General features: G+C 53.6%; 1 protein-coding gene across 2 annotated transcripts; it reads right to left on the reverse strand.

The window, feature by feature from the left end:
• Nucleotides 1-1687: 1687 nt before the first annotated feature.
• PARK7 (Parkinsonism associated deglycase) lies at nucleotides 1688-17190 on the reverse strand. Of its 2 annotated transcripts, none has more exons than XM_059691376.1 (7): nucleotides 17019-17190; nucleotides 15886-15982; nucleotides 14597-14698; nucleotides 12724-12783; nucleotides 11565-11634; nucleotides 7122-7208; nucleotides 1688-2027 (listed from the first exon to the last, which is right to left on the reverse strand). In XM_059691376.1, exons 2-7 carry the CDS (start codon nucleotides 15973-15975, stop codon nucleotides 1867-1869), a joined length of 570 nt encoding a protein of 189 aa, XP_059547359.1. In that variant the 5' UTR covers nucleotides 15976-15982; nucleotides 17019-17190; the 3' UTR covers nucleotides 1688-1866. The 2 variants fall into 2 exon arrangements, with proteins under 2 accessions (XP_059547359.1, XP_059547358.1); XM_059691375.1 differs by having other exon boundaries at nucleotides 15886-15997; nucleotides 17019-17187.
• Nucleotides 17191-27202: the final 10012 nt, after the last annotated feature.

Below are 27202 nucleotides of genomic sequence, written 5' to 3' on the forward strand. Positions count from 1 at the left end.
CGTGCAGTCCGGGCCTTCGGTGATCAGGACGTGCGACTGCACGTGTCCCCATTTAAGGGCTCTCACCTGCCTGGCCTCTGGTCCAGGGGTCGCGCCGCCCGCCCAAGGGCACACGGCCCGCGCCGCCCACTGTGAGGACGCAGCCGGCTCCCCGCCCGGCACGCCCGTGGCTGCTCCGGGGCTTCCGGAGGGCGCGCGGGGCCCAGGTGGCGGGTGTCTCAGACACGTGCGGTCAGAGGGGAGAGAGGGTAGAGGGGGCACAGGCTGGCGGGTGCTGGGCTGCAGAGCAGGTGCCGCTGTCCAGTGCCCTGCCCGCTGCTTTCGGAGGCCTGGCCCTGCTCCGCTCCTGCGTCAGCCCGTGCCCGCCACGCACAGGTAACGGAGCACAAGAGCAGGCGCTGCTGGCTCCCGTCAGCACCAGTCAGTGTCAGCTCTCCACGCCTGTGTCGGAGTCGTTCTCACGTGACCAGGTGGCCGTCCGTGGCCCGTGTCCGCCTGTGCCCTTGGCCCAGCACCGAGAGCACGGCAGCGAAGGCCGAGCCCAGGATGGCGGTGCTGCTGAGCGGCCTCACCTGGGCCGGCTGGGCGGAGGCTGACTGACTGGCGGGCCTGGGCACCGCCCACCCCGTGTGTTTTACCCTCGTCCGTGGGAGCGGGGTGGTTCCCGGGGTGAACAGCTGGGAGTCGTCACCTGAGAAGGAAAAACAGAGGCTGCACCGGCTCATAAAGCGCTTCACCAGCCGAGGGCCCCTCTGCATGGGAAGAGGGCCTGGGTCCCCAGCTCCACCATTACGGCCGACCTCACGGCGCAGCCGCCACGCGTCATCGCAGCCTCTTCCATCTCGTCTGCGCTTGTCCTGGCTGCACACACGTGCTGAGAGGGGTTCCGTGCGCATGCGTGAGGGTGTGCATTGTGTGTCCTACACACACACACACACACACACACACACACACACACACACACACACTGTAGTGTAGGCGGTCCCACACCAACAAGCAATCCTCAGGTTCCCTAGGTGAGGTTCCAGGCCACCCTCCCCTGGACGCCGGCTGCTCCCTGTGCACTGACCAACCAGCCACAGGTTGCGGGTCCCCACGCCCTGGCTGGGTGAGGAGCCTGCCGGGACAGCGCACAGGCCTCCAGAAACCCCGGTCCCCTGGTGGCCGAGATGGAGTGAAGGGAGTGAAGGATGTCAGTCGCAGCAGGGCAGGAGGTACGCCGGGCGCGGCTTCGCGGTGCGCACCTTCCCCGCAGAGCTGGCCCCGCGCTGGCCGTGGAGCACCGGGTCCCCACATGGAAGCCCCGAGGAAGGGCCGGGGCCTGGCCCTGGGGGTGCGGGGGCTGCACTGCATCACAGCTGGCTCAGTCGCTGGCCTTCCCTCCTGAGATCAGGGAGCTGCCGACAGGGCCGACCTCTCACCCCTGGGCTCCATGGCACCCAGCCCCACCCTCGGGCGGGACCCCAAAGCAACCTCATTAACACAAGACACCAGGACCACTCTCCGCAGAAGGACCCTCCCAGGCTCCGTGCCGGGCGCGGGTGAAGGCCAAGCACATCTTATTAAAACCACGCACCGCACGTGGCACTGCCCCTCGCTGTCACACTGAGCAACAGCTAAGCGCTGCTCACACAGCTGATGACGAATTGTTTCACAAAAGAAATGGGAGACGAAAGAAGGAGCTGGGAGTTTGCTACACGTCTGTTTATTCTGCAATCGAGGTTCGGAAATGTGGGGACACAGGTGTGGGGGGATCTGAGGAGGCCTGGCGCCCCACTTCCCGGGCAGCGCCTCGGCTGCCCCACACAGCAGCACAAACACAAGGAGGCAGGGGACCAGCGGCCCCTGACCCCGCCCAGGGCCGCGCTAGTCTCTCAGCACCAGCGGGGCCTTCACCTGCTCGGCCACCTCCCTGCCGCTCAGCGCCTCCACAATCGCCAGGGCGAACTCGAAGCTGGTCCCCGGCCCCCGGCTGGTGAGGATTAGGCCGTCCTTCTCCACGCGATTCTCCGAGTAGCTGTAATGGTCTGGGCGGGAAACATAAGAGGGTTACGTGCAGCCCGGCACAGTGGGCATCGCCCAGCAATTCCACTCCTGCTTACCCGCATCACCGGGCTCACATCAGCACAGGAAGTGAGCGCCAAACCCTCCGGCCAGCCCTTCACAGCCAGGCACCAAGCTCCCCAGCCAGCGGGAGCTGCGAGAAGGGGTCCAGCCCCAGCTGGGCCCGACCGATGGCCACACTAAGTCACTAAGCTGCCTGCAGCTGCATGCGGCCTCCTAGTGCCCAGGAAAGTAAACACTAATGACTCCGCTTGTCACACAACAAATACTGACGGGTCCGTTCTGTAACCTGAAGGGCAGAACAGCCCCCAATGTGACTGTAGGCCAGCGATGGCGAACCTATGACACGCCTGTCTGAGGAGACACGCAAACTCATTTTTTTGGTTGATTTTTCTTTGTTAAATGGCATTTAAATATATAACATAAATATCAAAAATATAAGTCTCTGTTTTACTATGGCTGCAAATATCAAAAAATTTCTCTATGTGACACGGCACCAGAGTTAAGTTAGGGTTTTTCAAAATGCTGACACGCTGACTCAAAAGGTTCGCCATCACTGCTGTAGGCGTTCAGGACCCGCCACCCCCCAATACGCCGCCTGAACGTGCTCTTCTGAGCTGTGGGCGCTTGAAGCAGAGCCAGTGCAGGAGGCGGCGTTCTGTGACCCCCCAGCCCCTCCATCTGCCTCCACACAGACCCTCCCGAGGGGCTCGGGGGCATGAACCCTCCAGGGTCCCTTAGCCGGGAGGGTGGCCTCTTACCCAGGGGAGGAGGCCAGAGGCACCACCCAGACGCCGGTCACACTGTCCGTCACACCTCCCAGCGGCTCCGAGGGCCGTCCGTCGCCCTCAGCCGCTTCCTCCCCCAGAGGCCTCTTCCCCCCCCCCCCCCCCCCGCCTGCTCAGCACCAAGAGGTGACCTTCCCACAGGGCAAGGCAGAGCCTCGCCAGCTCCCTCCCTCGAGAGCCTTCGCCAACGCCCGCCAGCACCCAAGGAGGACGGAACCGCTCTCGGGGCACAAGGCCTCTCTGGGCCTGGCCTCGCGGACGGAGCTGGAGGAACCAGAGGGACAGGAAAGAACCCGCCGCCCAGGTGGGGAGCGGGCCACGCAGAGGATATGAAGGTCTGAGGTTCGCTTAGCAATAAAACGTCAGAACCCAGTGGAGAACGGGACAGAGAGGCATCAAAGACGGCGCCGGCTGCCTGTCCCGGGCCACTGGGTGGTGGCGGTGCCCCCAGCGACGAGGGACACGAGTGACAGACGGAGGGAGGGCTGTGCTGCGAGGGGCCCCTCTGAGCTCCGGCCGCATCCTGCCTCTGCGGCTGGAGCAGGCCCAGCACACACCCTTCTGCCCCCCCCGCCCCCCCCCCCCCCGGCCCAGAGCAGGAGGCGGGCCAGGAAAAGCCTGTGCAATGACTCGCACAGCAGCCACCTAATGCCCCGAACGCACAAGCACGCCGCTGTCGTCACGATGGGCGTCAAAAGCCACGCACCGCGGCTCCCATCCTTCCAACGTGGGTCACACCACCTGTGGCAACTTCGCGTCATTTCCTCAGGACACGGCTCAGCTGGTTGGAGCGTCACCCGGACACCAAAAGGTTACAGGTTCGATCCCCAGTCAGCACATACAAGAGGCAACCAATCGATGTTGCTCTCTCTAAAAATTAATAAAAACATATCCTCAGGTGAGGATTAAAAAAAAAAAAATAGCCCAACCAGCATGGCTCAGTGGTTGAGGGTCAACCTATGAACCAGGAGGTCACAATTCAATTCCCAGTCAGGGCACAGGCCCGGGTTGTGGGCTCGATCCCCACTGGGAGGCGTGCAGGAGGCATCCAAACCATGATTCTCTCTCATCATTGATGTTTCTATCTTCCTCTCCCTCTCCCTTCCTCTCTGAAATCAATTAAAAAAATATATATATTTTAAAATCTAGAGACCTACTGAAATAACCGAACACGGTACATCAAAACCCTCCTATGACACGACTGCAGCGTCGGAGGCCTCTGGTGTGAGGGGTTCTGTAGCCCAGCCTCATGTACTGATGCCTACGCAGGCCGAGAGCATTTCCAACGCTCACCCAGAAAACCGGCTGAGCCGGGTCTCCCACAGCCCAGGGATGAGCCGCCAGGACTGGGCAGCGGGAGGCACAGTCCTAATTGGGTCACTTACCACTCTCTTTACAAGTAAAATATAACGAACACCCCTAACTGGTTAAAGATGTTTAAACATGTTCCACGGAGCTTCTCAAAATTTCAGCCAGGAAGAGCCGATGGGCGCCCTGATCCACTCCCGCCCCCTAGTGGCGTCGAGGGGGACAACAGCGCACACCCGCTCACTAGCAAGGGATGCCCAGGGAGAGCCAGTCAGCTGACCGCGACGTGGTGCTTGTCAAACCCACACTCACAATCGATCTGGCACAGGCCTCCTTTCCTTTGCTTTCAGCAAACGCCCTAAAGCCAGAAGCCTCATCAGAGAAAAAGCACCTGGGGAGGCCACTAACACGGCGCCCACGGCACCCCCAAGTCGCGGAAAGCCAGTTTGACCTTTAAGGAAAAGTCGCCGACCCCTGCACGCTAGGGACCGGGGATCACATCTAGTGTGGGAACACACTGGGGCCGATCCCCAGTACAGAGGGGGCCCTATTACTAGACAGTGGCGGGGAGGGGCCTGCCCCAGCTCGCCCTCCGCCCCACGGGGCAGCGGGCAGTGTTCCAAGCGTGTAAACACGTTAACTCGCTGAACCATCAACAGCCCTGAGGCAGGTGCCACTGTTACCCTCAGGCGACAAGAGGAGGAAACGCTCAGAGAGGTTACCTGCCCAGTCGCAGGGAGTGGTCGCCTGGCTGAGACCTGCTCCTCACCGGTGACCAGCATTCGGATGCTTCTAAAGTAACGGACAAGTGAGAACGGAAAAGAATCCAAGCCACACATTTTAAAAAGTGAGAAATGGAACCGCTCTGCCCCGCGGATGGGACTGCTTATTTGAGTAAAAAACCTCGCACTGATCTAGTAAGTTCCCGGGGATGCCCAGCAGGAGGGCCTCGCCCGGGGGGACCCCAGGAAGTAATCCAGCTCCCCGCCTCAGAACGCTCTGACCCCAGGGCGTTCCTACACCAGGGCTCACCCACTAGTCCCAGGCCGGCCGAGCTCGGGCCTGGCCGCTCTGAGCCCATCTCATCGAGAAAGAGATGGCGACGCCCGCCTGCTGGGCACCGGGGACGGTGAGGCTCCGAGATGATACCAGTGGCCGGGCCTTGTGAAGGCCTGAGTTTCCCATCTCACTTCTCCTGCCCCCGCCACTCTCCATGCTCTGGTGGCTTCACCAAAGCAGAAACGCCTTCAGGCCACGTGCTGTGTGGGCATCTTCTTTCTAGTAAATCCTAACTACTCCGGGAAGCCGATTCGGCTCTTCAACCCTCCAAAGCCTCCTCATTACCGCAAAGGAAATTAAATTCCTACAGTGACGACAGCGTGTGGATGGCAGTTCATCGACTGTGACGAGTGCAGGAAAGGAAGCTGGTGGTGAGGGAGACTGCGTGTGGGGGCAGCAAGTCCACGGAAACTCTACTTTCTGCTTGATTTTGCTGTGAACCCAAAAGTGCTCTCAAAAATAAGCCTATTTATTCTAAAAAACAGCAATATAATGAGAAATGCTTACTTCGCTGTAAGGGATGTTCGCTGTTGTCCTTTGTTTTAGTTCAGAATATAAGCCCAGAACAGGCTGAGCGGGGAGACAATGTGTGCGAAGCCACCCACTGTCTCACTGGCGGAGAGGTGTGGACAAGGAGCCCGGAGGCTGGTGACCCCTGAGCCCTGGCAAAGGTCAGGGCTGCGCACCCACTGTTGAGTGGAGACAGTGGCAGCGGAAGCAACTTCCCCACCAGACAGTCATGTCAGTCCTTACCGATAAGATTGTCTGTTACTGGAACCTGCCTGCCTAAGGGCTATGGGTGGATCCCAAACTGAACAAAAGGATGGCGAGGCCTGAGCACAAGCGGAGTCCGTCCTCTTGGGATGGATGGGCTCTCGCCTGGCCCCCAATTTCCAGTTTATTACTTGTCTCGTCTCTTTCATTTGTGTGCGGCCCCTCTTCCAGATCCCGAACCCTGAACCACCCAGGGCGTGGGGAACACACACACATTTACACAACAATGGATCAGCTGCACGGTCACCTTCAAATCAGCTTTTGATACTATTTTGTTTTGTCTGTTTATTCACTGATGTTTGCTGGTTGGGGTTTTAAACTCAGCTGCCACACTAGGTGAATGCCAGGTGAACCGCATTTGGTTCGGACTGGAAACTTCTGATTCTCTTGCAATGACCCACACAGGTGTAACTTTTCTTTCTCTTTGCAAGCCTCCAAATAAGAAGCCACTCAAGAGAATTAAAGAAATTTTTGATAAATAACAAAAAAATATGTAAGACGATGTTAGTCTTAAAAAGCCAGCTGCAGGACAACAGACATAGTAGCTCTTATTTGAGTACAAATATTAAACTACAAAGGATAATGAGCATTTGGAGAGAACCTTCTAGAGGCACACACGAAACTGAGCAGTTAGAGGAGAAACAGGCATTCACTTCACCCTCCCGTCCTGTGTGCTTTCCTACCATGAAAAGACATTCCTCTCGTGAACATAAACGAATAAAGGTGACATGTTCAGCTGACACTACAAAAGAAACGGGTCACCCCAGGACACGGCCTGCCACCCAGGCCTCGCTGACGGAGGAGGCAACGTTCACTTTACTCTGGACCTTGGGCAAAAGGGCACTTTCTGAAACTGCTGCCCGGGTTTAAGATTCACCCTCAGGCCCCTGGCAAAGTATCTGGTAAAAACACTAGTTGACCTGGCGTGTCACTGCAGGAGCCGCCCCCGCCCAGACCTCTGCCCCGTCAGCACCATCTCTCTGATGAAAACACCTGCAGGGAAAGCGAGGCGCACAGCACCCTCGACCCACAGGCAGCCGCTACAGGCAGATCACACCAGTGGGAAATGATGCTAAACTGCAGCTTTTTGAGGTCTGTTTGTACCTTAAAATATAAGCATATACTTACTCCCATTCATCATTTTGTCTTTAGCCAGTGGGTGTGTTGTAACTTTGCTTCCAAAACCTATTTCATGAGCCAACAGAGCTGTAGGACCTAAAAAGATTAATAAAAAAGATTTAAGTGTATTGAAAAAAAACATGTCTTAAAAATTGCAGCAGCAAAAATATTCTTCAAAAGCAGGAGGCTCTTACCTAAAATATACTTATGATTCTGAAGTTATGCACTTGTTAGTACGAGAGGTAAAGTATCTTCCTATATAATAAAAGCCTAATAAGCAAATCTACTGAAGGGCAGAACGACCGGTCACTATGACACGCACTGACCACTAGGGGCAGGTGCTCAACACAGGAGCTGCCCCCAGCCCGCAGGCCCCAGGCCAGCCAAGGCAGGTCCCAGCGGGGGGCCCCCTGATCGCCCTGCCGGTTGCCCTGCAGAGGGAGGCGACTGGCTGCAGGGCTAGCCAGCGAGTGGCGGGGCCCGCTGGCAAGCAGGCTGGTGCCACGCCCCCCCATCACCTCCTGCAGAAGGAGGTGGACCTGCGGCAGCAATGGGGCGATGGGGGGAGTGAAGAGGGGGCAGGGCCAGCTGATGAGCAGTCCAGTGCTGCCTCCCGATCGCCCGGCCAGTTGGCGGGCCAGGCTGGCCAAGGCGGGTGCCAGCAGGGGCCCCCGATCGCCCCACAGATAGGCCCTGATCGCCGGCCAGGCCTAGGGACCCTACCTGTGCACGAATGTTATGCACTGGGCCTCTAGTGTTTATAATAAACCATCTACTGAGCACTTCTGGCAAGTGCACAAATTCAAAAAATGTCAAAAACCACTTCATCAAAGACTCACCTTGACACCCAAGGAGCACAAAGGTAAACAGACTGTGGCCCTGCCTCAAGGAACAGACAGTGGGCATGTCGGGGGTACAAGAGTGGGGAGACCCTTGTCGTTTGAAAAAGCAAGTTCACCCTCTTGAAAATGAAAATTTTAGTTACACAGTAAAGGCAACTGGTACTCTCCGAACTTCCGGGCCTCACTGCTGTTTTACAGAGCACTTTTATTTTTTCACTTGAATCTCAAAAAATCTGCACTCATCCATCTCTCCATCCCAACACACCAGGTGTACTAGTAAGGTTATTAAAATGAATGGAACACCATCCGGCCCTGGAGGAGATTCCTGTGAAATGTCTGCGAGTCTGAGATATGAAGGCACTAATGCTTATTACAGCTACTTAAGAGAAGAACCACAAACAAATGTCGATTTGCGATCCTCTATATCAGTGGTTCTCAACCTTCTGGACCTTTAAATACAGTTCCTCATGTTGTGACCCAACCATAAAATTATTTTCGTTGCTACTTCATTACTGTAATGTCGCTACTGTTATGAATCGTCATGTAAATATCTGATATGCAGGATGGTCTTAGGCGACCCCTGTGAAAGGGTCGTTCAACTGCCAAAAGGGTCACGACCCACAGGTTGAGAACTGCTGCTCTATCTCTTCCCTCTTAAAATGAAATTCATCAAAATGTGTTCACTGATATGTCAACTTCACTGATATGGACAATCCCAAGCAGATTTTGTAACAGGTTCCTCAAATAAGGACTAAAACCAAAAAGATTTTAAACCATGTTGTATGATCTTAAAAACTCTTTAAAGTTAGTTATCCTACCTTTTTTCTCTAAGACACACACACACACACAAAACTTCCTAAGCCCTCACGTCACACCGAGAACAACATGCTTCAGGCCCAGGACAGTCCACACACTGAGTCTCAGCAGCCCGAGCGCCCGCTCTTACTGCCCTTTCCTTTTGCAACATGAATCCCAGCAGAAAGCAGTTATATAACCAACCAGCAGGCTCCTCGACCACAGCTGCTCCGAAGGAAGATCAAACAAACACGGAATTACCTAAGCTCCTGCCAACACCGGGTGTCAGCTTCAGACCCAGTCCCGACTTCATCTCTGCAATCAAAAGCCTCAAACAGCCCTGACCGGTTTGGCTCAGTGGATAGAGCGTCGGCCTGCGGACTGAAAGGTCCCAGGTTCGATTCCGGTCAAGGGCATGTACCTTGGTTGTGGGCACATCCCCAGTTGGGAGTGTGCAGGAGGCAGCTGATCGATGTTTCTAACTCTCTATCCCTCTCCCTTCCTCTCTGTAAAAAAATCAATAATTATATATATTTTTTAAAAAGCCTCAAACGTATTTGATGTCTCTCTCCACCTTACTTTTATCCTCAGTGTGAGACAGCTATGTATGGCAGCATGTTTTAAAAGTCTATAAAAACTGCATAATTGTCACTCATTTTTTTATTTTGATGAACTCACAAATGACCCTTTATCTTATTTTGTAAGATTTTAAGAAAATAAGGAGTCATGACCCACATTATCTTAGGTTAAAGCAGTCCCCAGGAGAGGCCGTGCAGTGAGGGGTGATCACACAGGAATTCAGGCTGCTCCTTCCACATGAGACCATTGCTGCCGAGTGATGTGTCAATACGTTTATGTGACAGGTGAGTGTAGAAATCTGCTGCTGCCTTACTCATTATGGCAAGCTCATCATTACTGCTGTCTGGGCTTCCAGATCCCATTTGGAAAATGAGCTACTACTACCCACTAACTACATACTGTGCCTTCAAACTGCGGAGACCAGCTCTGAGCAGGAGGCAGGGTGAACAGACAGAATCCCCTGGGGCAGCCGAGGGGAAGCCTGCAGTGCCACCGTGTGGTGATTTACGGAAGAACACCTCGGCCACCCCAGTCCCTCCAGGGGTCCCCGAGATTGCACCTAGACGCAGGCATGGACCCCTGCTGGCTCCCTCCGGTCCAGGCTTCCTTTCCCTCCCCCCGCCCTGAGCGAATCTCTCTTACTCTCTTTTCACAATTAGTCTCCCTTCCAATTTGTCTCACTCACTCAGTGTTAGGGACTAAGCTCCTATTCCTTCTCCCCATCTGTAACTGCAACACTAAAGCATCTCATTTCTCGTCACACTTCTCGGTGTTTGCAGCGCCCAGAGGAGTGGGGCAGGACCCTGAACACAAGCCCTCGGTTAGAGCGCGTCACTTTTTAAAGTCGGTTTCAATGACTCTGAGGCCTAAGCACTCAGGCCTGCCCGAGTGGAAACAGTGAACCAGACGGGGCTGATCACCCTGCTATCCCGCGACACAGGACAACCGACAGCGTCTGCAGGAACAGCCCCGGCCCGAGCTCTCCTCTCCTCCTCTGGTGAGAGCACTAAGGCCGAGGCTGGGGCACCGGGACCAAGTCCTTACACAGCTAAGCGGGCGCAGCTGCGGGGCTGCCAGGCTGGAGGCCTCCAGCAGGAAGTCCCTGTGCCCAAGGGCAGGTCAAGAGGCTGGTGCTGAGCAGGAGCCAAGGACAGCGCCTGCGGGCGGTCCCCGCCGCTCCCGGTCCGGTCTCTCACACAGCAGTTCTCAAACATTTAGGCCTTAGGAACCTGCTCGCTTTCATGTGGGTTCTCTCTCTCAATAACTGCCCCGTTAGAAATGAAAGCCGGGAAACTGCAACACAATCCTCGCACGCACACCAAGCCCGAATAATAACGTCAGCACACTCTGCTATCATCCTGCGAGGACAAGAAGGAAAAGGCAAATGACATCTTCAGAGTATCTGCGGACCCTCCGAACCCTCTGAAAGAACGCTGGCCACCACGGCTCTAGCAGAGTCCGAGGATCGCTAGCCCACGATTGTGAAAAGTCCACCGTAACGAAGAAAACATCACTGCACCATTTCACCCAGTCCATCCATTCGTTCACTCACTTAACTCTTGACAAGCATTGAATGAAGACCTATGACAAGTGAGGCGCCTATGACAAAAGTACACGATAGAGGTCACGGCTCGATTCTCAGCCAGGACCCATCCCCACAGAGGGTGTGCAGGAGGCAGCCAAGCAATGTTTCTCTCTCATCCATGTTTTTCTCTCTCTCTCTCTCTCTCCCTTCCTCTCCCTCTTAAGAAAATGTTATTTTAGTAAAAATATTTCTAAGTTTCTAAGCTGTGGGGCACCTATGAAGCACAATGACCTTCCTCTGAACTAGGTGGCAGGGAGCCGTGCTAGATCGCACCAGCACCGAGGGCCAGGCAGGAGGTGCCGAGGCCGCGGAGCCACGGGGCAGGGCAGGGCAGGGCTGCTGTTTGTGGCTGGCGGTTCCTGCTGACGGTGCTGGCCGAGGTCCTGCCTGGCCTGGAGATAGATCTGCCGTAACAAGCTGTTTGCCGAGTTCCCGAGGGCCTCGTTCGTCCGAGGTCAACCACACACAGAGAACACCACGGTTCACGGAGCGCAGACCAAAGCACGAGGAGGCAGAAAGGAACAGCTGTACTCATCTCTGAAATGACCTCCTTCACGCCACCCTAACCCGGGGCGCCGATCCAGAAGCTCCCGCGCTCTGCGAAGGGGACGAGGCGAGGTCCCGGCACGTGGCTCGGGAGGCCGCACTCACCTGCGCAGATGGCGGCGATGAGGCCCTTGCGGCCCTGCTGCTCCTTCAGGACCTCCTTCACGGCAGCGGACTGTCCGAGAGCAAACACAGAGTTCTCGTTAAGCCACGGCCAGCACCTGGCTAGGAACTTCAGCGGGATCTGATCTCAGCTCAATCCACAAGATCTTAAACCTACTAGTAACTACTATTAAACAGTATTTCTAGATGATTAATATGAAAATCATCAAATTTGTAATGCTTCTACATTCCTCCCTAAACCCAATCGAGGCACTTATTGTAAGAGAAAGGCATCCTTTTCTTAAAGATGCTGGAGTTGCCCGGATGGCGTGCTCAGGGGTTGAGTGTTGACCTTTGAACCAGTCATGGCTCAATCCCGATCAGGGTGCACGCCCGAGTTGCAGGCTCATCCCCAGTAGGGGGCGTGCAGGAGCAGCCGGCCAGTGATTCTCTCTCATCACTGATGGTTCAGTCTCTCTCTCCCCTCTCCCTTCGTCTCTGAAATCAATAAAAAATACATTTATATATATATATATATATTTTAAAAAGCTGTTTGAAGTGGAGATGAGGCAAACAGCTTTCCCCGGGCACAGCGACCCCTCTTCTCACCCCCACACACCTGTGTACCCCAAGGAGAAAAGAACTGGACGTGAGGGAGTGTGGCGTTGGGTGTCCAGATGTGAAGTCAGGAACAGGCCCACAGCCCCGCTGTCTGATCCCGCCTGCTCCCCGAGCCTGGCTGCGCCTCCCCTCTCCCTGCAGGCGGGCTCCTCACCTGCGCCTGGGTGCCCCTGTTCATTCAGGCTGCAGCCCCAGCCCCTGCCGCCCTCCCCCGGCTCCCCGATTGGTGAGGAGACAGCTAAGCTCCTATCCTTCTATGCCTAACCTGAATAGAACATAAATTTTCCTTTTGCTGCTTAGAGGGGGGAAATGTGCTCTAACATCTGGACTATGTTCACCAAATGTGTTCATAAACTACTGTCCACCAGCTCAGCTGACTTCTGTAGCGTATGTCCTTCGAAATGGTTTTTTAGCATGAAGATAGAATTGTTCCTTTCACCTGTTCCTATTCTAGTCACAGCCCCTTTCCCGAAATACTTTAGTAACAGCAAAATCAACAGAACACAGCACACGGGAAACACTTTCTTTACGCAGTTCTTACCTCACATAAATTCTGTGCGCCCAGATTACCTCCCGGCAGAACCACTACATCATAAGGTCCCTGTAACAGTTTAAAAAATAACATTTCATTTGAAATGTGCATGGACGCGACAATCAATAACACTTTCCTATTTTAAATATGGGTCACAGCAAAAAACTGTTCACCGAAAAGTTAAATTAAGGTGTATTTCTATGATGACATGTTGTAACCAGCAACACATGCAGAAAATCTGTGCATGAAAGGACATCCATGTTGCAGAACTGCAGGTGTAGCATGACCTCCATCTTGTAAAAACTGCATGTATGTGTGTACGCACCCCCACATACATGTGTATAGTATACAGACACTCACTGACCAAAGAGATACTCCAACTGCTAATGGGGAGCAGTGTGGGGTGGGGGGAGGGAGAGAATGAGACACTTCACATTTTAACTTTCTGTATGTCTATACTGTAAGAGTTCTTTTTCAACAAGAATGTAGTACACAGTAATGAAGTGTACTCAAAAGAAAAACAAATTTTAAGTAACAGGCAAAAATATTTTTAACCTTATGAGAAATGAAACTTGGGGGAGAAATACAATGTAATATTTTAGTATCCCAAACACCAAAACACCCTAGAAATCTAATGATTTCAAATTTGCTAAAATTACAAACTGGAAATTTTTTTAACAATGCTTTCAGATGTTAAAAAAAAGTTTTAAAAATTTAGTCATTAAGCAAATTACAAAATGACAATGTAGTCCATATTTAGAGCAACATCTGTTATTTAGAATTACTTTTAGATACTATAAACATCCCACTGTTGTTTTAAAACCAAGCAAAATTAAACACTAAAAAGAAAACATGTGAAGTACAGATTCTCTTTTACTCCTTTTAGATATTGAACTGGCCCACACATGGACACAAAAGGTAACAACTGTTCTAAAACACAACAGGCTGAAAAAAGAGAAGGAATATTTACTTCGACTCTCACTTGTAAGGTGCTACTTAGAAAGTTTCAACATATGTATGTAAACTAGAGGCCCGGTTCCTGAAAATTCATGCACTGGAGGCAGGCCGGGCCTGCCCCCTCTCACAGCCCAGGAGCCCCCAGGGGCAGGAGGCGACCAGGCCATCAGGGGAAGGCCATGCCCCATCACACCTCTGCTGCTGCCACTGCCGGCAGTGCAAGCCTTGGCTGGCCCTGGTTACCTGAGCCTTGGGCGGCCCCGGGCGGCTGGGGGGCTGAGGGGTCTCCGGCTGGCACACGGGCCGGGCAAGCCTGCAGCCAGGAAAGGGTGTGCAAAAGTATCTGTGCACACGTGCGTGCACACTCCTGAGGAGAGACCTCAGCTCTGACAGATCCCCATAGTGCGGGTCACGCCTAAGATTACGAACCACATTTCTAAAGACACTGAAAAAGTGACACAACCGAAGGGGAACTCCTTCTCCTTCCTTAAGCCAACCACTGACCAGGGATGAGTTGTCCACGCAAAATGAACCACACAACTACTTCTGTTTCACTGCACAAGGAAAGGTAGAGTGGCTTTCGAATAAAGGCTCGGAAGTGAATGGGAACATGGCAGCTGATTCTCTTCTATCAAGTGACAAAGTTGTACCAGGAGGCAGGGCTGCCCGTGGAAGCCAGGACACTGCTGCCTGCAAGTGTCCCCTCCATCCACCTGCCCACCCAGCCACCTACTGGGTACAGGAAGGACCAGGAACTGCCAGCGACAGGATGGAAAAAGGCAAAGTCCTCCCCTTACAGGGCAAATGGGGGGGAAGATATTTAAGCAAAGTAACTTTCCTAAAACAAGTCTGTGCTAACAGCAGCCTTAGACGGACTCGATCAAGAAGCCAGAGGGAGGAGGAGTTTCAAGGACGGGGAACGAACCTCTTTTCTGGCGTCTTCCAGGCTGGCATCAGGACAGATGACAACATCTCGGCTGCACTGTACCGGGTCCTTTCCAGCCAAACCCGCAACGGTGACCTTAATCTACGAGAAAGAGGTCATCGTGATAGTTAACACTGAAACCGAGTCACACCTGCACAGCTGCCCTGGGTTTTAAAATAACTGACAGGAAAATGGGCAACAAAACCACGCTGGCCTCAAGCTAATAAATCGGCGAAACGCGGTGAATAACGAGGCCCGTCCTGTTTGCCTGGGACGGGGCTGGTCCAGATGCGCCCAGCGCCGTCCGGTCAGCGCCCTTCCTCCCGCCGGGGTTCTGGTTCGGGAGGTAAATCCTATGGTCGTTCTATCACTAACCCGCCGTGCGAGTCACTGTTGCCATGAAAGCGAGGAAAGACCGCTTAATCTTGCAAAGATTTACCACGTTGACAACACCAAGAGCTGGGTCGGGGGAAATGGGGATTTTCCTACACGGCTGGTGGGTCCAACACGCTGGAACTTGGAGTCATTTAACAAAATCTAGGAACACCAACTAGGGGCGGGTCCTTCCGCCCACCAAGTTCACTTTCGGGCACCCAGCCTGGGAAACCTTCCACTCGTTTGCGTCAGGAGGCCTGTGCGAGAACACGGCAGTGTTGTGATGCCGTGACACAACCCGCTAGACCAGCGGTTCTCAGCCTGTGGGTCGCGACCCCTTTGGGGGTCCAACGACCCTTTCACAGGGGTCGCCTAAGACCACCGGAAAACACATATATAATTACATATTGTTTTTGTGATGAATCACTATGCTTTCATTATGTTCCATTTGTAACCATGAAATTGGGGGTCACCACCACATGAGGAACTGTATGAAAGGGTCGCGGCGTTAGGAAGGTTGAGAACCACTGGCTTAGAATGATACCTAGCACTGAGTAAATGCTACTTACGGATGCACAATGGTCACAGACCACATATATAGGTACGTAACACAGAGAAGCAAGGTGAGAACTACAGTCTAAGGCTGCGTTATCTCTGGGTTGCAAGGGGAATAGCGTTGGGGAAGTTCACAGAGTGCTTTGCAATGTTCTCTCTTTATTAAAGCATTGGTTCTTCAAGAAATGCTCTGACGGAAACAGGGCAAACTGTTAACAAGTATTAAGTGTAGATATTGGGTAAACAGGTAATTACTCTGCAGTCTGTTATGTCTGGAATATTTCACACAGTTGAACACTGTTTTATTCAGAATGACTTTTACACGTCAAACCAGGATTTTAAAAGGGGGAGGGACTTACGCCAGCTCGCCGCATGACATCCACGGGGATGACCGTCTCCATCTCCTCTGCTCCTTTGGCCAGGATGACCAGCGCCCTTTTTGAAGCCATTTTTACGCTGTATTTTTAAAGACTTGATTTAAGGAATAAAAGGAAAGGTATTGAACAAACTTTTACCGCGAACCTGGAAGGACCACCATTTTAAAGTCTCGGAACATTTTTAGGCAGAGTAACTACGCGAGCCTCTCGGGGAAGCAGTTCTGATAGGCGAACACAACGGGATATGAAAAGAAGCATTTCTGGTTAATATTGGTTTGCCCAGGATTTCAACTGCTGTGTTTTCTGAGATGAAAACACAGTACGGTCGCTCACCCAGGTTCCTATTTCGTTTCTCTGACCATGTTTTTAAAAACCCAACTTCTAGTAATATGTTGCAAATGGAGTTTTCTGAAACACAAGGGCATGGGCCTTGCATTTCACACAACGCAGTTTTCTCTCTTTGCAGCACGTTTCTTTTACACAGAAATGACTAAAGCCATTGCCTGGGCAAAACACTAAATCCACCGTCTTCAGCAACTGACCTATGAAATTTTCGGAGGGGATTTTTTTTCTGTAGTTCCAGTAACTGTACTAATAATTCGGGGCGGGGTGGGGGGTGGGGGTTAACAGTTTAAATATTTGAACACAGGTTTTTTACGAGGCGAAGGATGGGAATCCCCCCACTACACGCAACCCGACTAGATCATTCATTGACAGCGGCTCCCCCAGGGTCTGGATAGGTTTTAGCCCCTTCTCCTGCCGGAAAGTTTGTTGTCCGTGCAAAACAGGCTATTTTATGACGACTGCAACCAACACAGCATTAACTACTCCCAAACCGGGGGATGCTATGCACACAATTTTGGAAGTTTTAGCGCTGCTGCCGCGCTGGCAGCGGAAAGGCTATCTCCTTATCCTAGAGGGCCGCGCGGTGCTCAGGCGGCGAAATCGGGGGCCCGTCTGGGGGTGCTTCCTCCCGAGGCCCCGCCCCGTCGGCGCGGGACGGTCCAGCCGGGGGGGTGGGGGGGGGGGAGGGAAGGAGGGGGGCAGGCGCCCTCTCGCCACCCGCAGCGCCACGGCCTGCGCAAGCGCCGAGCGCCCCAGGCCCCGACCCGCACCTCGCCTCTCCTCCCGCAGCCACGAGCCCGCCTCCCGTTCCGCAGCACTTCTGCACCGGGACCACAGGACCGGAACCGGACTAAACGGGACGCAAGCGGGGACGCACGAGAGCACGCACGCACGCCGCCCTATCAGGGCCCTCAGCTCCGCACTGCGCAGACGCACGCCGCCGGGCCTCCTATCACTGCGCAGACGCACGCCGCCGGGCCTCCTATCACTGCGCAGACGCACGCCGCCGGGCCTCCTATCACTGCGCAGACGCACGCCTCTCGCATCGCGTTACGTCACATCCGGCCGGCCGATCTCACCTTAAAGAGCCGCAGGGAATGGGCTGCCTGTCTGCGTCCTGATAGGGTTCCAATTGGAAGCTCCATCACCGCGAGAATCCCGTGGACTCACGTGTCCTCACGAAATCCCGCCCCGAGTGGCCGGTCCGATCCACCCACAGCACCCGCAGGATGTAACCCGCTGTATTGGCGCAGCCCGTGGTGCATTGCCTGTTTGCAGAGCGTGGCGTCTCGCTCTAAACTCAGGTTTAACTAAAATAGAGTTGTTGCTTGTACACAGCAGGAGCTCGCTGATGCAGCATTAAAAGGCTCACAGTGGAAACACCAGCCTTCTCAGCCCTTCGTACCCCTCGGCCCTGCTCTTCAGAGGCAAATAGTAACCACGCTTTAAATTATTTCATCTGGTAATTATCTCGGTATTTTAAGACAATATATTAATACTGCTACTTCTCAGTTATTGGTTTTAAACATTACATGTTGGCATCTTGGCAGGTTTTATCATAGTTTTCATTTCTCAGACGAAAAGGTTGAGGTCCAGACGTGTGAAATGACTGTGTAGGGTCCTGCTGTCCTGCAGGGTTTTAGTCACATTCAGATATTCTGATGCCAAATTTCACACTCCCCACAGCAGGCTACCAGCATTACTTAGTCAGCGACGCTCATGCCACTCTCAACTTTGTAGTGCATACCCATTTCTCACCCCACGTTTACAAAGTCAAAAAATTAAACCACTTAACCAAAAACCATTGCTCTGGGACTGGCCATGGAGACACCTCCTAGTCAAGTCTCTCATTTCCAGGTAGAACAACTCCATCCCATCCAACCACATTTTTTATTCAACAAGTGCACACTTCACACAAGTGTTTATGCATCATGGGAAGCACAACCTAGAAGCCTCATTGGTTTCTTGCAGCACTTCAACATTCAAGAAATATCAGCCTGGTCTGCGAACTCTCACAATCTGGGACCCCTCGGGGGATGTCTGACTGCCAGGAATCAAGCCTAAACCAGCAGTCGGACATCCCTCTCACAATCCGGGACCACTGGTTCCTAACCACTCGCCTGCCTGCCTGCCTGATCACCCCTAACCGCTCTGCATACCTGCCTGATCACCCCTAACCGCTCTGCATACCTGCCTGATCACCCCTAACCGCTCTGCATACCTGTCTGATCGCCCCTAACCGCTCTGCATACCTGCCTGATCACCCCTAACCACTCTGCATACTTGCCTGATCACCCCTAACCACTCGCCTGCCTGCCTGCTCAGTGCCCATCATAGCAACAGGTCATCCCACCGTAATGGTCGCATAGCCTCTTGTTATATAGGATATTGTTCTGCCCTGTGGAGCTCACATTCCAAGGGCAAACAGTGCTGACAATGTCAGTGGAGGCCTTTAGGACGCATGGCCTGCAAACATGCAGCCTTCGCATATTGATCATGTTGAGTTAAAGACATCTGGAAAACAGCAGGTGCAAAAAAAAAAAAAAAAAAGAAAGTTAAAGGCAGAAAATGAAACTCTCATCTTCTGTGAGAACAGCCCTCCCTCTGCCCGGAGGAAAAGAAACTTTTTTACCCCCAGAGACGGAGTTGAGTCTAACAGAATGTGTACAAAGGGACCTTGTAAAATAACTTACCCTCCTGTAGTCTCCCCATTTTATTGTAGTTACTTTTCCAGAATTCTCTCTCTCTGTGTAACCCAGTATATAGCATTCAAGTTTTTGCCACTTTTCTGGGTCATTTCCTCATGAAGGCTCTCAGGTCGCTGTAAGACTTGTATTGACTAAATGTGTACGCTTTTCTCTTGTTATCTTTTCAGGTAAATTCGATTCTCAGGCCCAGCCAGAGCCCCCACGGAGGCAGACGTAAAGTTTTTGCGGCCCCAGCATTAGCAAGTCACCCAGGGCCTTTGGGATCCTGGTCCCTAATCTAGTAATTAGCCTGATCACAATAAATAACAGGCACGGCTGCCAGGTTATTGTTTTCACGGGTCACTTACATCTTGCATCTCATCCAAGTAAAACACTTATTCCCTATGAATGCATCCCTTTTTTTCATCACAGCACTTATTCCAGCATTTTCTTGTCTTTTTACTTTATGCCTGTGTGTCTAACCCTGTGGGCTCCATGGAGGGACCTTCGGGTCACGGTCACTGCTGCATCCCCAGCGTCTGCTGCAGACCCCGGAGCATCGCAGGGGCTCAGTAAATGCTGAGTGTCCTGCTGATTTCACCCTATAAGGTGTCCCTTCCTTTCTTTGACTGTGGCTATGGATTAATTTCAACCAATTTCCTATTCCTGTTTTCATCTTATTTCCCAAATTCCTTTTGCCAGACGGCGAATGATAAGTGTTACGTGCAGTGGGAAGTTACCATTTTCACCCGTTTTCTATTCATTAAAGGGGTGCGGGGTTAACCCGAAGTTATTGGGCAGAAGGGGGCCATTTGGGCCATTAAATAAACGTATTTTTCAACATCGACGCAAGGCTGGGTGCAGGGCCTCTCAAGGGGTCCGACAAAAACGGCGAATTTCCCCATCGGAGCCCGAAAGGTTAGGTCGCCGACACCGGGGAGGAGTGGGCGAGCCCTGACCTTTGAGGCGGCGCCGGGGGGAAATTCTGACGCCGAGGCCTGAGGGGGGGCGCGGGGTACAGCTTCGCCTCTGCGCCCACCGCGTGTGAAATGCCCCCCCGAGCGTGGGCCACCGCGCGCCACCCCCACGGCCGCCGGAAGTGGGTGGGGCCCGCAGTGACGTAGCCCATTCCGTCGGCCGCGCGCGCGGCGCCCGGGATTGGCCCAGCCGGACCGCAGGGGGCGGGGCGTGAGGGGGCGGGGCGGGGCGCGGCGCGTTTCCAGACGCGGAGCCCTCGGCCGCGGTCTGAGGTCATGGTCACCGCCGGGCCCAGCGGCCTGCGCTCATTTGTGGGCCGCGAGGAGTGTGGGAACCGCCCGGCCCGGCCCGGCCCGTCACGCTGGGGTTTCCGTCGCACCTCGGCCACCCCGCGGGCCGCCGGGGAGGCGGTGGCCTGGGAGCGAGAGGCAGGAAACCGACCTTCCCCACCGCCTCCTCCCGGGGTGGTGCTGCGATACCACGCATGCGCGAGGGGACGCGGGGCTGAACCCGTTCCGCCCGGAGCCTTGGTGTTTTGAAGCGTCTCATCCAGGCTCCGCTGCATGCAGTGTATCCATCACCTCCTCGAGGGTGGAGGCAGGTCTTCTGTTTCTCAGCTCTCGGAGAACACTTTACTGCCAGCCTTCGCCCTTGCTAGCATCTTCTTTCTGGAAGGAAAAGTTCAGATCTGGTTAGGCTGCCAATAATGCAGTGGTTCTCAACCTTCTGGCCCTTTAAATACAGTTCCTCCTGTTGTGACCCAACCATAACATTATTTTCGTTGCTACTTCATAGCTGTCATGTTGCTACTGTTATGAATCGTCATGTAAATATCTGATATGCAGGATGGTCTTAGGCGACCCCAGTGAAAGGGTCATTCGACCGCCAAAGGGGTCGCGACCCACAGGTTGAGAACCGCTGCAATAATGGGTTATCAAAGCTGTAAAAACAGCTTTCCTGCCCAGCCGGCCTGGCTCAGAGGCTGAGCATCCACCTGTGAACCAGGAGGTCACGGTTCGATTCCCAGGCTGTGGGCTCCATCCCCGGTGCGAGGCGTGCAGGAGGCAGCCAATCAATGCTTCTCTTTCATTGATGTTTCTATCTCTCCGTTTCCCTTCCTCTCTGAAATCAATAAAAATATATGTTTCAACACAAAACACCTTTCCTTTGTAAACCGAATAGTAGCGCCTGCCCAGAACTCGGCGAGGACCTGCTGAGATCTTATATTAAACAAGCCCAAAGGAAGTGAAATGTTGAGCCCCTTCTCCTTCCTTCCGGTTGAGCTTTTCATTCTCATGCTGCTCCTGTGACGTGACGTGACGTCGTCGGATTCCCGTAATCTCAGGAGCACACAGTGGCCTGCAGCCACGCCAGCGTTTCTCTCAGTGGGCAGAGAAGCCCGTATCCCGTCCAGCAGGGCATGTTTGCACCAGGCAGCAGGGCCCTTGTCCTCTGCGCCGCTTCCCTCTTTTCTCGAGGCTCACTTACTCTGCAGATGGTGAAGCCATGCCTGCTCCCAGGCTGAGAACAAAAGATTGGGGCGACTTTCTGCGTGTCTGCGAGGCCCTGTGGAGCTGCTGACCTTGGCAGTGCGCTCCTATGTAGGGGATTCAGATCAAATCCTTCTGCACCGTGTTCAGACATCTTATCTTCCTTCCATTCTTACCTCTCCCTCACCCATGTCCTCTCTTCCTTGCACATACCCTGGACTTTGCCTCCTTCATGCTTCGGCACAGCTGTTTCCTCTCCCTGGAATGCCCCCTGCTCCCAGGCCAGCTTGTCAATGTCTTATCCATTCTGAAAAACCCAGTCCCAGTGCCAGTCCCTCCAGGAAACTTTTTCTATAGATTCTATTAAGGGCAGCTCTCTGTCCTCAATAGAACCGATAAGACCGTACGCCCATATCTTAGTTAGCTGTGTAAACTTCTTCATTCCTCTCTAGGCTGGGAAGGCTGTTGGGATGGTGCCTTATCTATATACTAGAGGCCTGGTGCATGGAATTCATGCAAGAGTAGGCCTTCCTTCCCTCCGGCCGCCGGCAGGCACCCGGGATCCGGGCTCCCCTCGCAGCCCCAGCTTTGCCCGGAAGGTCGTCTGGAAGGATGTCAGGTCTAATTAGCATATTATGCTTTTATTATTATAGATGCCTCACAAGACAAGAAAACTCAGCATTTACTGAGCACCTGTCAGATGCCGGGCCCTGCTTAGAAGGCCCCGTCTCAGGGAGCTTATGTTCTTGCGGGGAGGAGGCAAACAGTTGGCAGTGAAAACGGTACCAGGTTTTAGGCTGGTGGCGTCAGACGGGACCCGGGTTCAGCAACCCCAGTACTTGAGTTCTGGCTAAGAGAGAACTCAGAGCCAAGATTCAAGCTCTAGGAGAAAGGTTATTGAGAAGGTCACAGAGGTGGAGGTGAGCTGTAGGAGAAATGGGCTCAGGAAACAAGTGATAGACGAAAGCAGGGCCCTTGGAGCTGAGGAGAGACAGAGAGACAGGAAACCTGCCTGGGGGGGGGGGGGGTGAAGGACAGGTGTGCGCCTAAGGAGCTGAGGGTATTGATCTGAGGCTCAGGGAGGACCCCAATAGGCTGCTCCTGGCTTTCCCGCTGTGTCCTTTTGGGGTCCTGTCACTGCTGATCGGTGGGTGCCAGGGGGTCATTACTCAGTGCAGCTGGGCCTGAGGCAGCCTTGGCATTGCTTGTCCGGTTTTGCTGCTTGTCTGGGCCTGGAGCTGAAACACAATTTGAGGCATCGCTGTCCTGGGGGCCGAATGCTGAAGGGCTATCCTACGGGGTCTCACTCTCAGGACCAGCAGCTCCAGGGCAGGGAAGGCCAGGGAGGGTCTGAGCCGCGTGACCAGTGACACGAAAGGTCACGGGTCTGAGCTGCATGGCCAGCGACAGGCTACGGGAGGAAAGCTCGCCCCGGGCGTGCGGCCCTTGTGTTCCCAGTCTCACCCGTCGCTAGGCACCCGGGGCTTTCCGCCCTGGTGACCTTCTGCCCGTCCTCCTCACTCGGCTCATGTCTGTCTAACTTCTCACCGCAGAACAGTAAACCAGCACTAAAACCTGTTCGTGCTGGCGGTAACCTGCTCGCTGAAGGAGAGGAAAGGACGGAAAGGGGATGGGGAGTGAGGGAGGGCGGTTCTCGCAGGGCGTGTGGTCCAGGAAGGCTTTCTCTGGGGAGGACACCGGAGGAAGATGAGGGAACAGGTCATGTGGAAAGTGGGGGGAAGAGCATGTTAGCGAGGGGGGCAGCAAAGGGAAGGCCTGAAGCAGGAGCGCCTGTGGGGCCTTAAAGAACAGCAATCAAGGGCCCAGACGGGGTGGCTCAGTGACTGAGTATCAACCTCTGAACCAGGAGGTCACGGTTCAATTCCTGGGCAGGGCACATGCCCGGGTTGCGGGCTCCATCCCCAGCTGGGGGTGTGCAGGAGGCAGCGGGTCAATAATTCTCTCTCATCATGGATATTTGTATCTCTCTCTCCCTCCCTCCCTTCCTCTCTCTATAAAATCAATAAGATATATATGTTTTTAAAAAAGAACAGCAAGCAAGGGAGTCAGCCTGGAGGCGGTGGCAGGACTCAGAGTAGAAGTAGCCGGGTCAGATCACGTACAATGGCGTTAGATCTCAGTAAATGTGTGTTAAATTGAATTTGTTAACTTGATGAGGGCTGGAGAATGAAGATAGCAACCATGAAACTTGGAAATTATATAGACCCAGGAGGCATATATAAAACATTCAGAACTACACACAGGTGCATTGGAAGTCTGTTGAGTGTGGCAACATTTAACTGAAAAAAATCTTAATGAAAACCGGTGGTTCACGCGGCGGTTTCCCATCGGCCTGTAAACCCAGAAGAGGAGGCAGATTTCGTGGAGGAAGAGGTGGGTTGACACAGGAGTGGAATGATCTGGTAGGTAATGCTGATGACTATGGAAAAGTTCACAAGGAAACAAAATGCATGTCCCGATGGGGTCTTGCCTCTTTGGGGGGAGCGGGGGGAGAAATGTACTTGACTGTTAGCTGACAGGAGCGGAGTTTATGAAACAATTGGAGAGATTCGTATATTTATAATTTCCTTCCGGAGGGCTACGGCGGCTGCTGGGGGCAGGCAGGGCCTGGCCGTCAGCGCAGCCGCCAGATGAGGTGACGGCACTCATTCCAGAGGTACTGCTCTGCTCAGTGTCACTTGCGGCCTAAAGAACGTGTTCCCCTCCCTGGATGTGGCCACTCTCTCTCCAGCAGGATTAAGACTGCAGCCCTGGCCGGTGTGGCTCAGCAGATGGGAGCATCATCCCACGCACATGGGTGGCGGGTTTGATTCCCCGTCAGGGAGCACACCCAGGTTGTGGGTTCGATCCTTGATTGGGGGGAGTGTGGGAGACAACGATCAATGTTTCTCTCTCCCTCTCTTCCTCTCTCTCCCTTTCTCTCTAAAATCAATAATATAAAATTTAAAAATACAGAACACTGGTTTACTACCATGCTCTGATTTTTTAACTTTTTTTGTTCAGTGAGTCTGGCTCCCTCCGAAAGCGGCTTCTACGGGCTATTGATTCTGCTCTTTACGATGATTCTTGAAGGTGATTAACTATCAGTTTCTGCGCAATCATTCACATCGGTGAGATCGAATGTGGTTTCCGAGGCAGCACTCAAACCACGGAACTGACAGTCTCAGTGGTGCTGAGTCAACACATCTTTTGATTCATTCACAGGAACGAGCCAGCATTATGCGTAGCTCCTGCGTCACTCAGAACTGCTGGCCCGAGGGTAAGGGGGGGGGGGCGTGGAGAGGACAAGACTGGGTCGCATCCCTGGCTTCTCCTTTCCTGAAACGTGGAGGGTGCGTGTGGGTGCCCTCCGAGGCTGGCCTGTCTGGGTTCAAGCCCCGCTCTGCCCCGTGCTGCCCGGGGATCCTGGACAACTACCTGGGCGTCATCCACGGCCGTGAAAACAGGGCCCAGCAGCGGGTCCGTGAGGTGAGCGGGGCTCCTGGAGATGAAGCCAGAACACGGCCCGGGAGCAGGCTCAGTGACTCCAACTCTCTCAGCCTCTGTTTCTTTAACGTGAGAAGAGTCACGGTCGCTCTTTTTTAAATTATTATTATTTTAATTCTCATCTGAGGATATTTTTCCATTGATTTTTAGAGAGAGTGGGAAGGAGAGAGAGAAACATCGATGTAAGAAAGACACATCAACTGGCTGCCTTCGCACACGCCCTGACCAGGGCCGGGGACCGAGCCCACAACCACGGTGCATGCCCTTGACCGGAACCGGACCCGGGATCCTTCAGCCCGCGGGCTGGTGCTCTTTCCACTGAGCCACACCAGCTAGGGTGTAACAATAGTTCTTTATTTCTTTGGTGAATCCTCACCTGAGGATATTTTTCCATTGACTTTTAGGGAGAGGGAAAGACAGTGACAAACATGGATGTGAGAGAAACAAATCAATTGGTTGCCTCCTGCACGAGCCCCAACCAGGCCTCGGGCCAGGGAGCAGCCTGCAGCCGAGGTACTACATGCCCTTGACCGGAATCAAACCCCAGACCCTTCATCCACAGGCCAATGCTCTAACCACTGAGCAACAGGCTAGAGCAACAAGAGTTCTTAAACGCAGAGCTGATGAGGCTAAATTAAAATCATTCCCGCACTGCAGTCCGTCTGCAATGCAGGGCGCAACCCACGCATCAGCTGTTAATGTTAGAAAACACTTACTTATTGGGAGTCATAGATTATTACACAAATCATATATTTTAAAAGAGAAATGAAATGTATTATTTTGGCCTTTATTTTCCTTGTTAAAATGGAGAATGATACATCCTTTGTGTTCTGTGGACAGTACTGACTTAAAAGATTAAAAAATAGAACTGTATACTCAACGTGTACAGAATTTACATGTAGGTAATGTAAAATGTAAGTGTAACTATGTACAATTTTTAAATTAAATTATTGTTCATTTTTGTTTTAAAAAAGTCATTTTTCTTTGAAATGTTTCAAAAGTACCTATTAAAATTAAAAAATGATCAATGATCAATATAAAATATCTAAACTTGTTTAAATATATCTGAGGCTTTGCATGTTCAAAGATTTCATGAAATTTTATTAAATAATTCTATAATAAAAACTGCAATTCTGGGTTTATTCTAGTAAAGAACCCGTATGACAGTTCGTATGCTGCTTACCACGCGTACAGGGGTGGGCAAGGTGGGTTGACAGGCGTGACACAAATAGATGCCACAACAATGAATAATGCCACGGGATACACTGCTCCGCCCACCCCGCGTGCAGATGTTGGAGTGGGACCTGGCTGCAGTAGGGGCTTCCGGAACCACAGACAGGGACGTAGGATGCAGAAAACGCACACGGGGCTTTTGGAAACGACACTTTCCATCATCTTCTTGCACAACAATGGGTGATGCAAGGAGCCATCGCCTCCTGGGTGTCCGAGGACCGGACAGCTGCTGCGCCTCTGCCTCTGCCTGCCCCAGGGCCGCTGTGACCCTCCCCCTGCCCCAGGGCCGCTGTGACCCTCCCTGCCCCAGGGCCGCTGTGACTCCCTTTCTCCCTGCCCCAGGGCTGCTGTGACCCTCCCCCCTGCCCCAGGGCTGCCGTGACCCTCCCCCTGCCCCAGGGCCACTGTGACCCTCCCTGCCCCAGGGCCGCTGTGACCCCCTTCCCCCCTGCCCCAGGGCCCCTGTGACCCTCCCCTGCCCCAGGGCCGCTGTGACCCTCCCCCTGCCCCAGGGCCGCTGTGACCCCCTTCCCCCCTGCCCCAGGGCCGCTGTGACCCTCCCCCTGCCCCAGGGCCGCTGTGACCCTCCCCCTGCACTCAGAGGCTCTGTGCTCAGGGGCTCAGCACTGAGATGCTGTCACCTGGTCTCCAAGACCCAGAACAAGAACTGCGGGCTGTTTCCCCGGCGACAGTGCTGTCCCCGAGGGCGGTGGAGCCCGTGGCAGCTACGTGTCCCCACACCAGCATGAGCGCCAGGTCCCAGCCCCAGAGGCGCCCTCGTCACTGTGTGTGTGCCTGTGACCGGGGGCCCTGCCGGGGAGAACAGTTTCGGGCGCAGTGGACTGAGCTGGGCACCCACAGGCCGGGCACACGGCCGGGGCCTCCGGGCACCTCTGCCGGGCGGCACAGCGGCAGGTGCGTCTGAAGTTCTATGTGTGAGTCATGAACGTTCAGGGGTGGCACCTGGGGAAGCGTGAACATGGAGGAAAGGGAGCAAATGTGATGGCTGCTCGCACCCCTGGCCTTACAGATATGCTTCCTTCTCCTCCTGCTCTCCGC

The sequence above is a fragment of the Myotis daubentonii genome, chromosome 3 (genome assembly GCF_963259705.1).
Source record: "Myotis daubentonii chromosome 3, mMyoDau2.1, whole genome shotgun sequence".
Lineage (NCBI taxonomy): Eukaryota > Metazoa > Chordata > Mammalia > Chiroptera > Vespertilionidae > Myotis > Myotis daubentonii.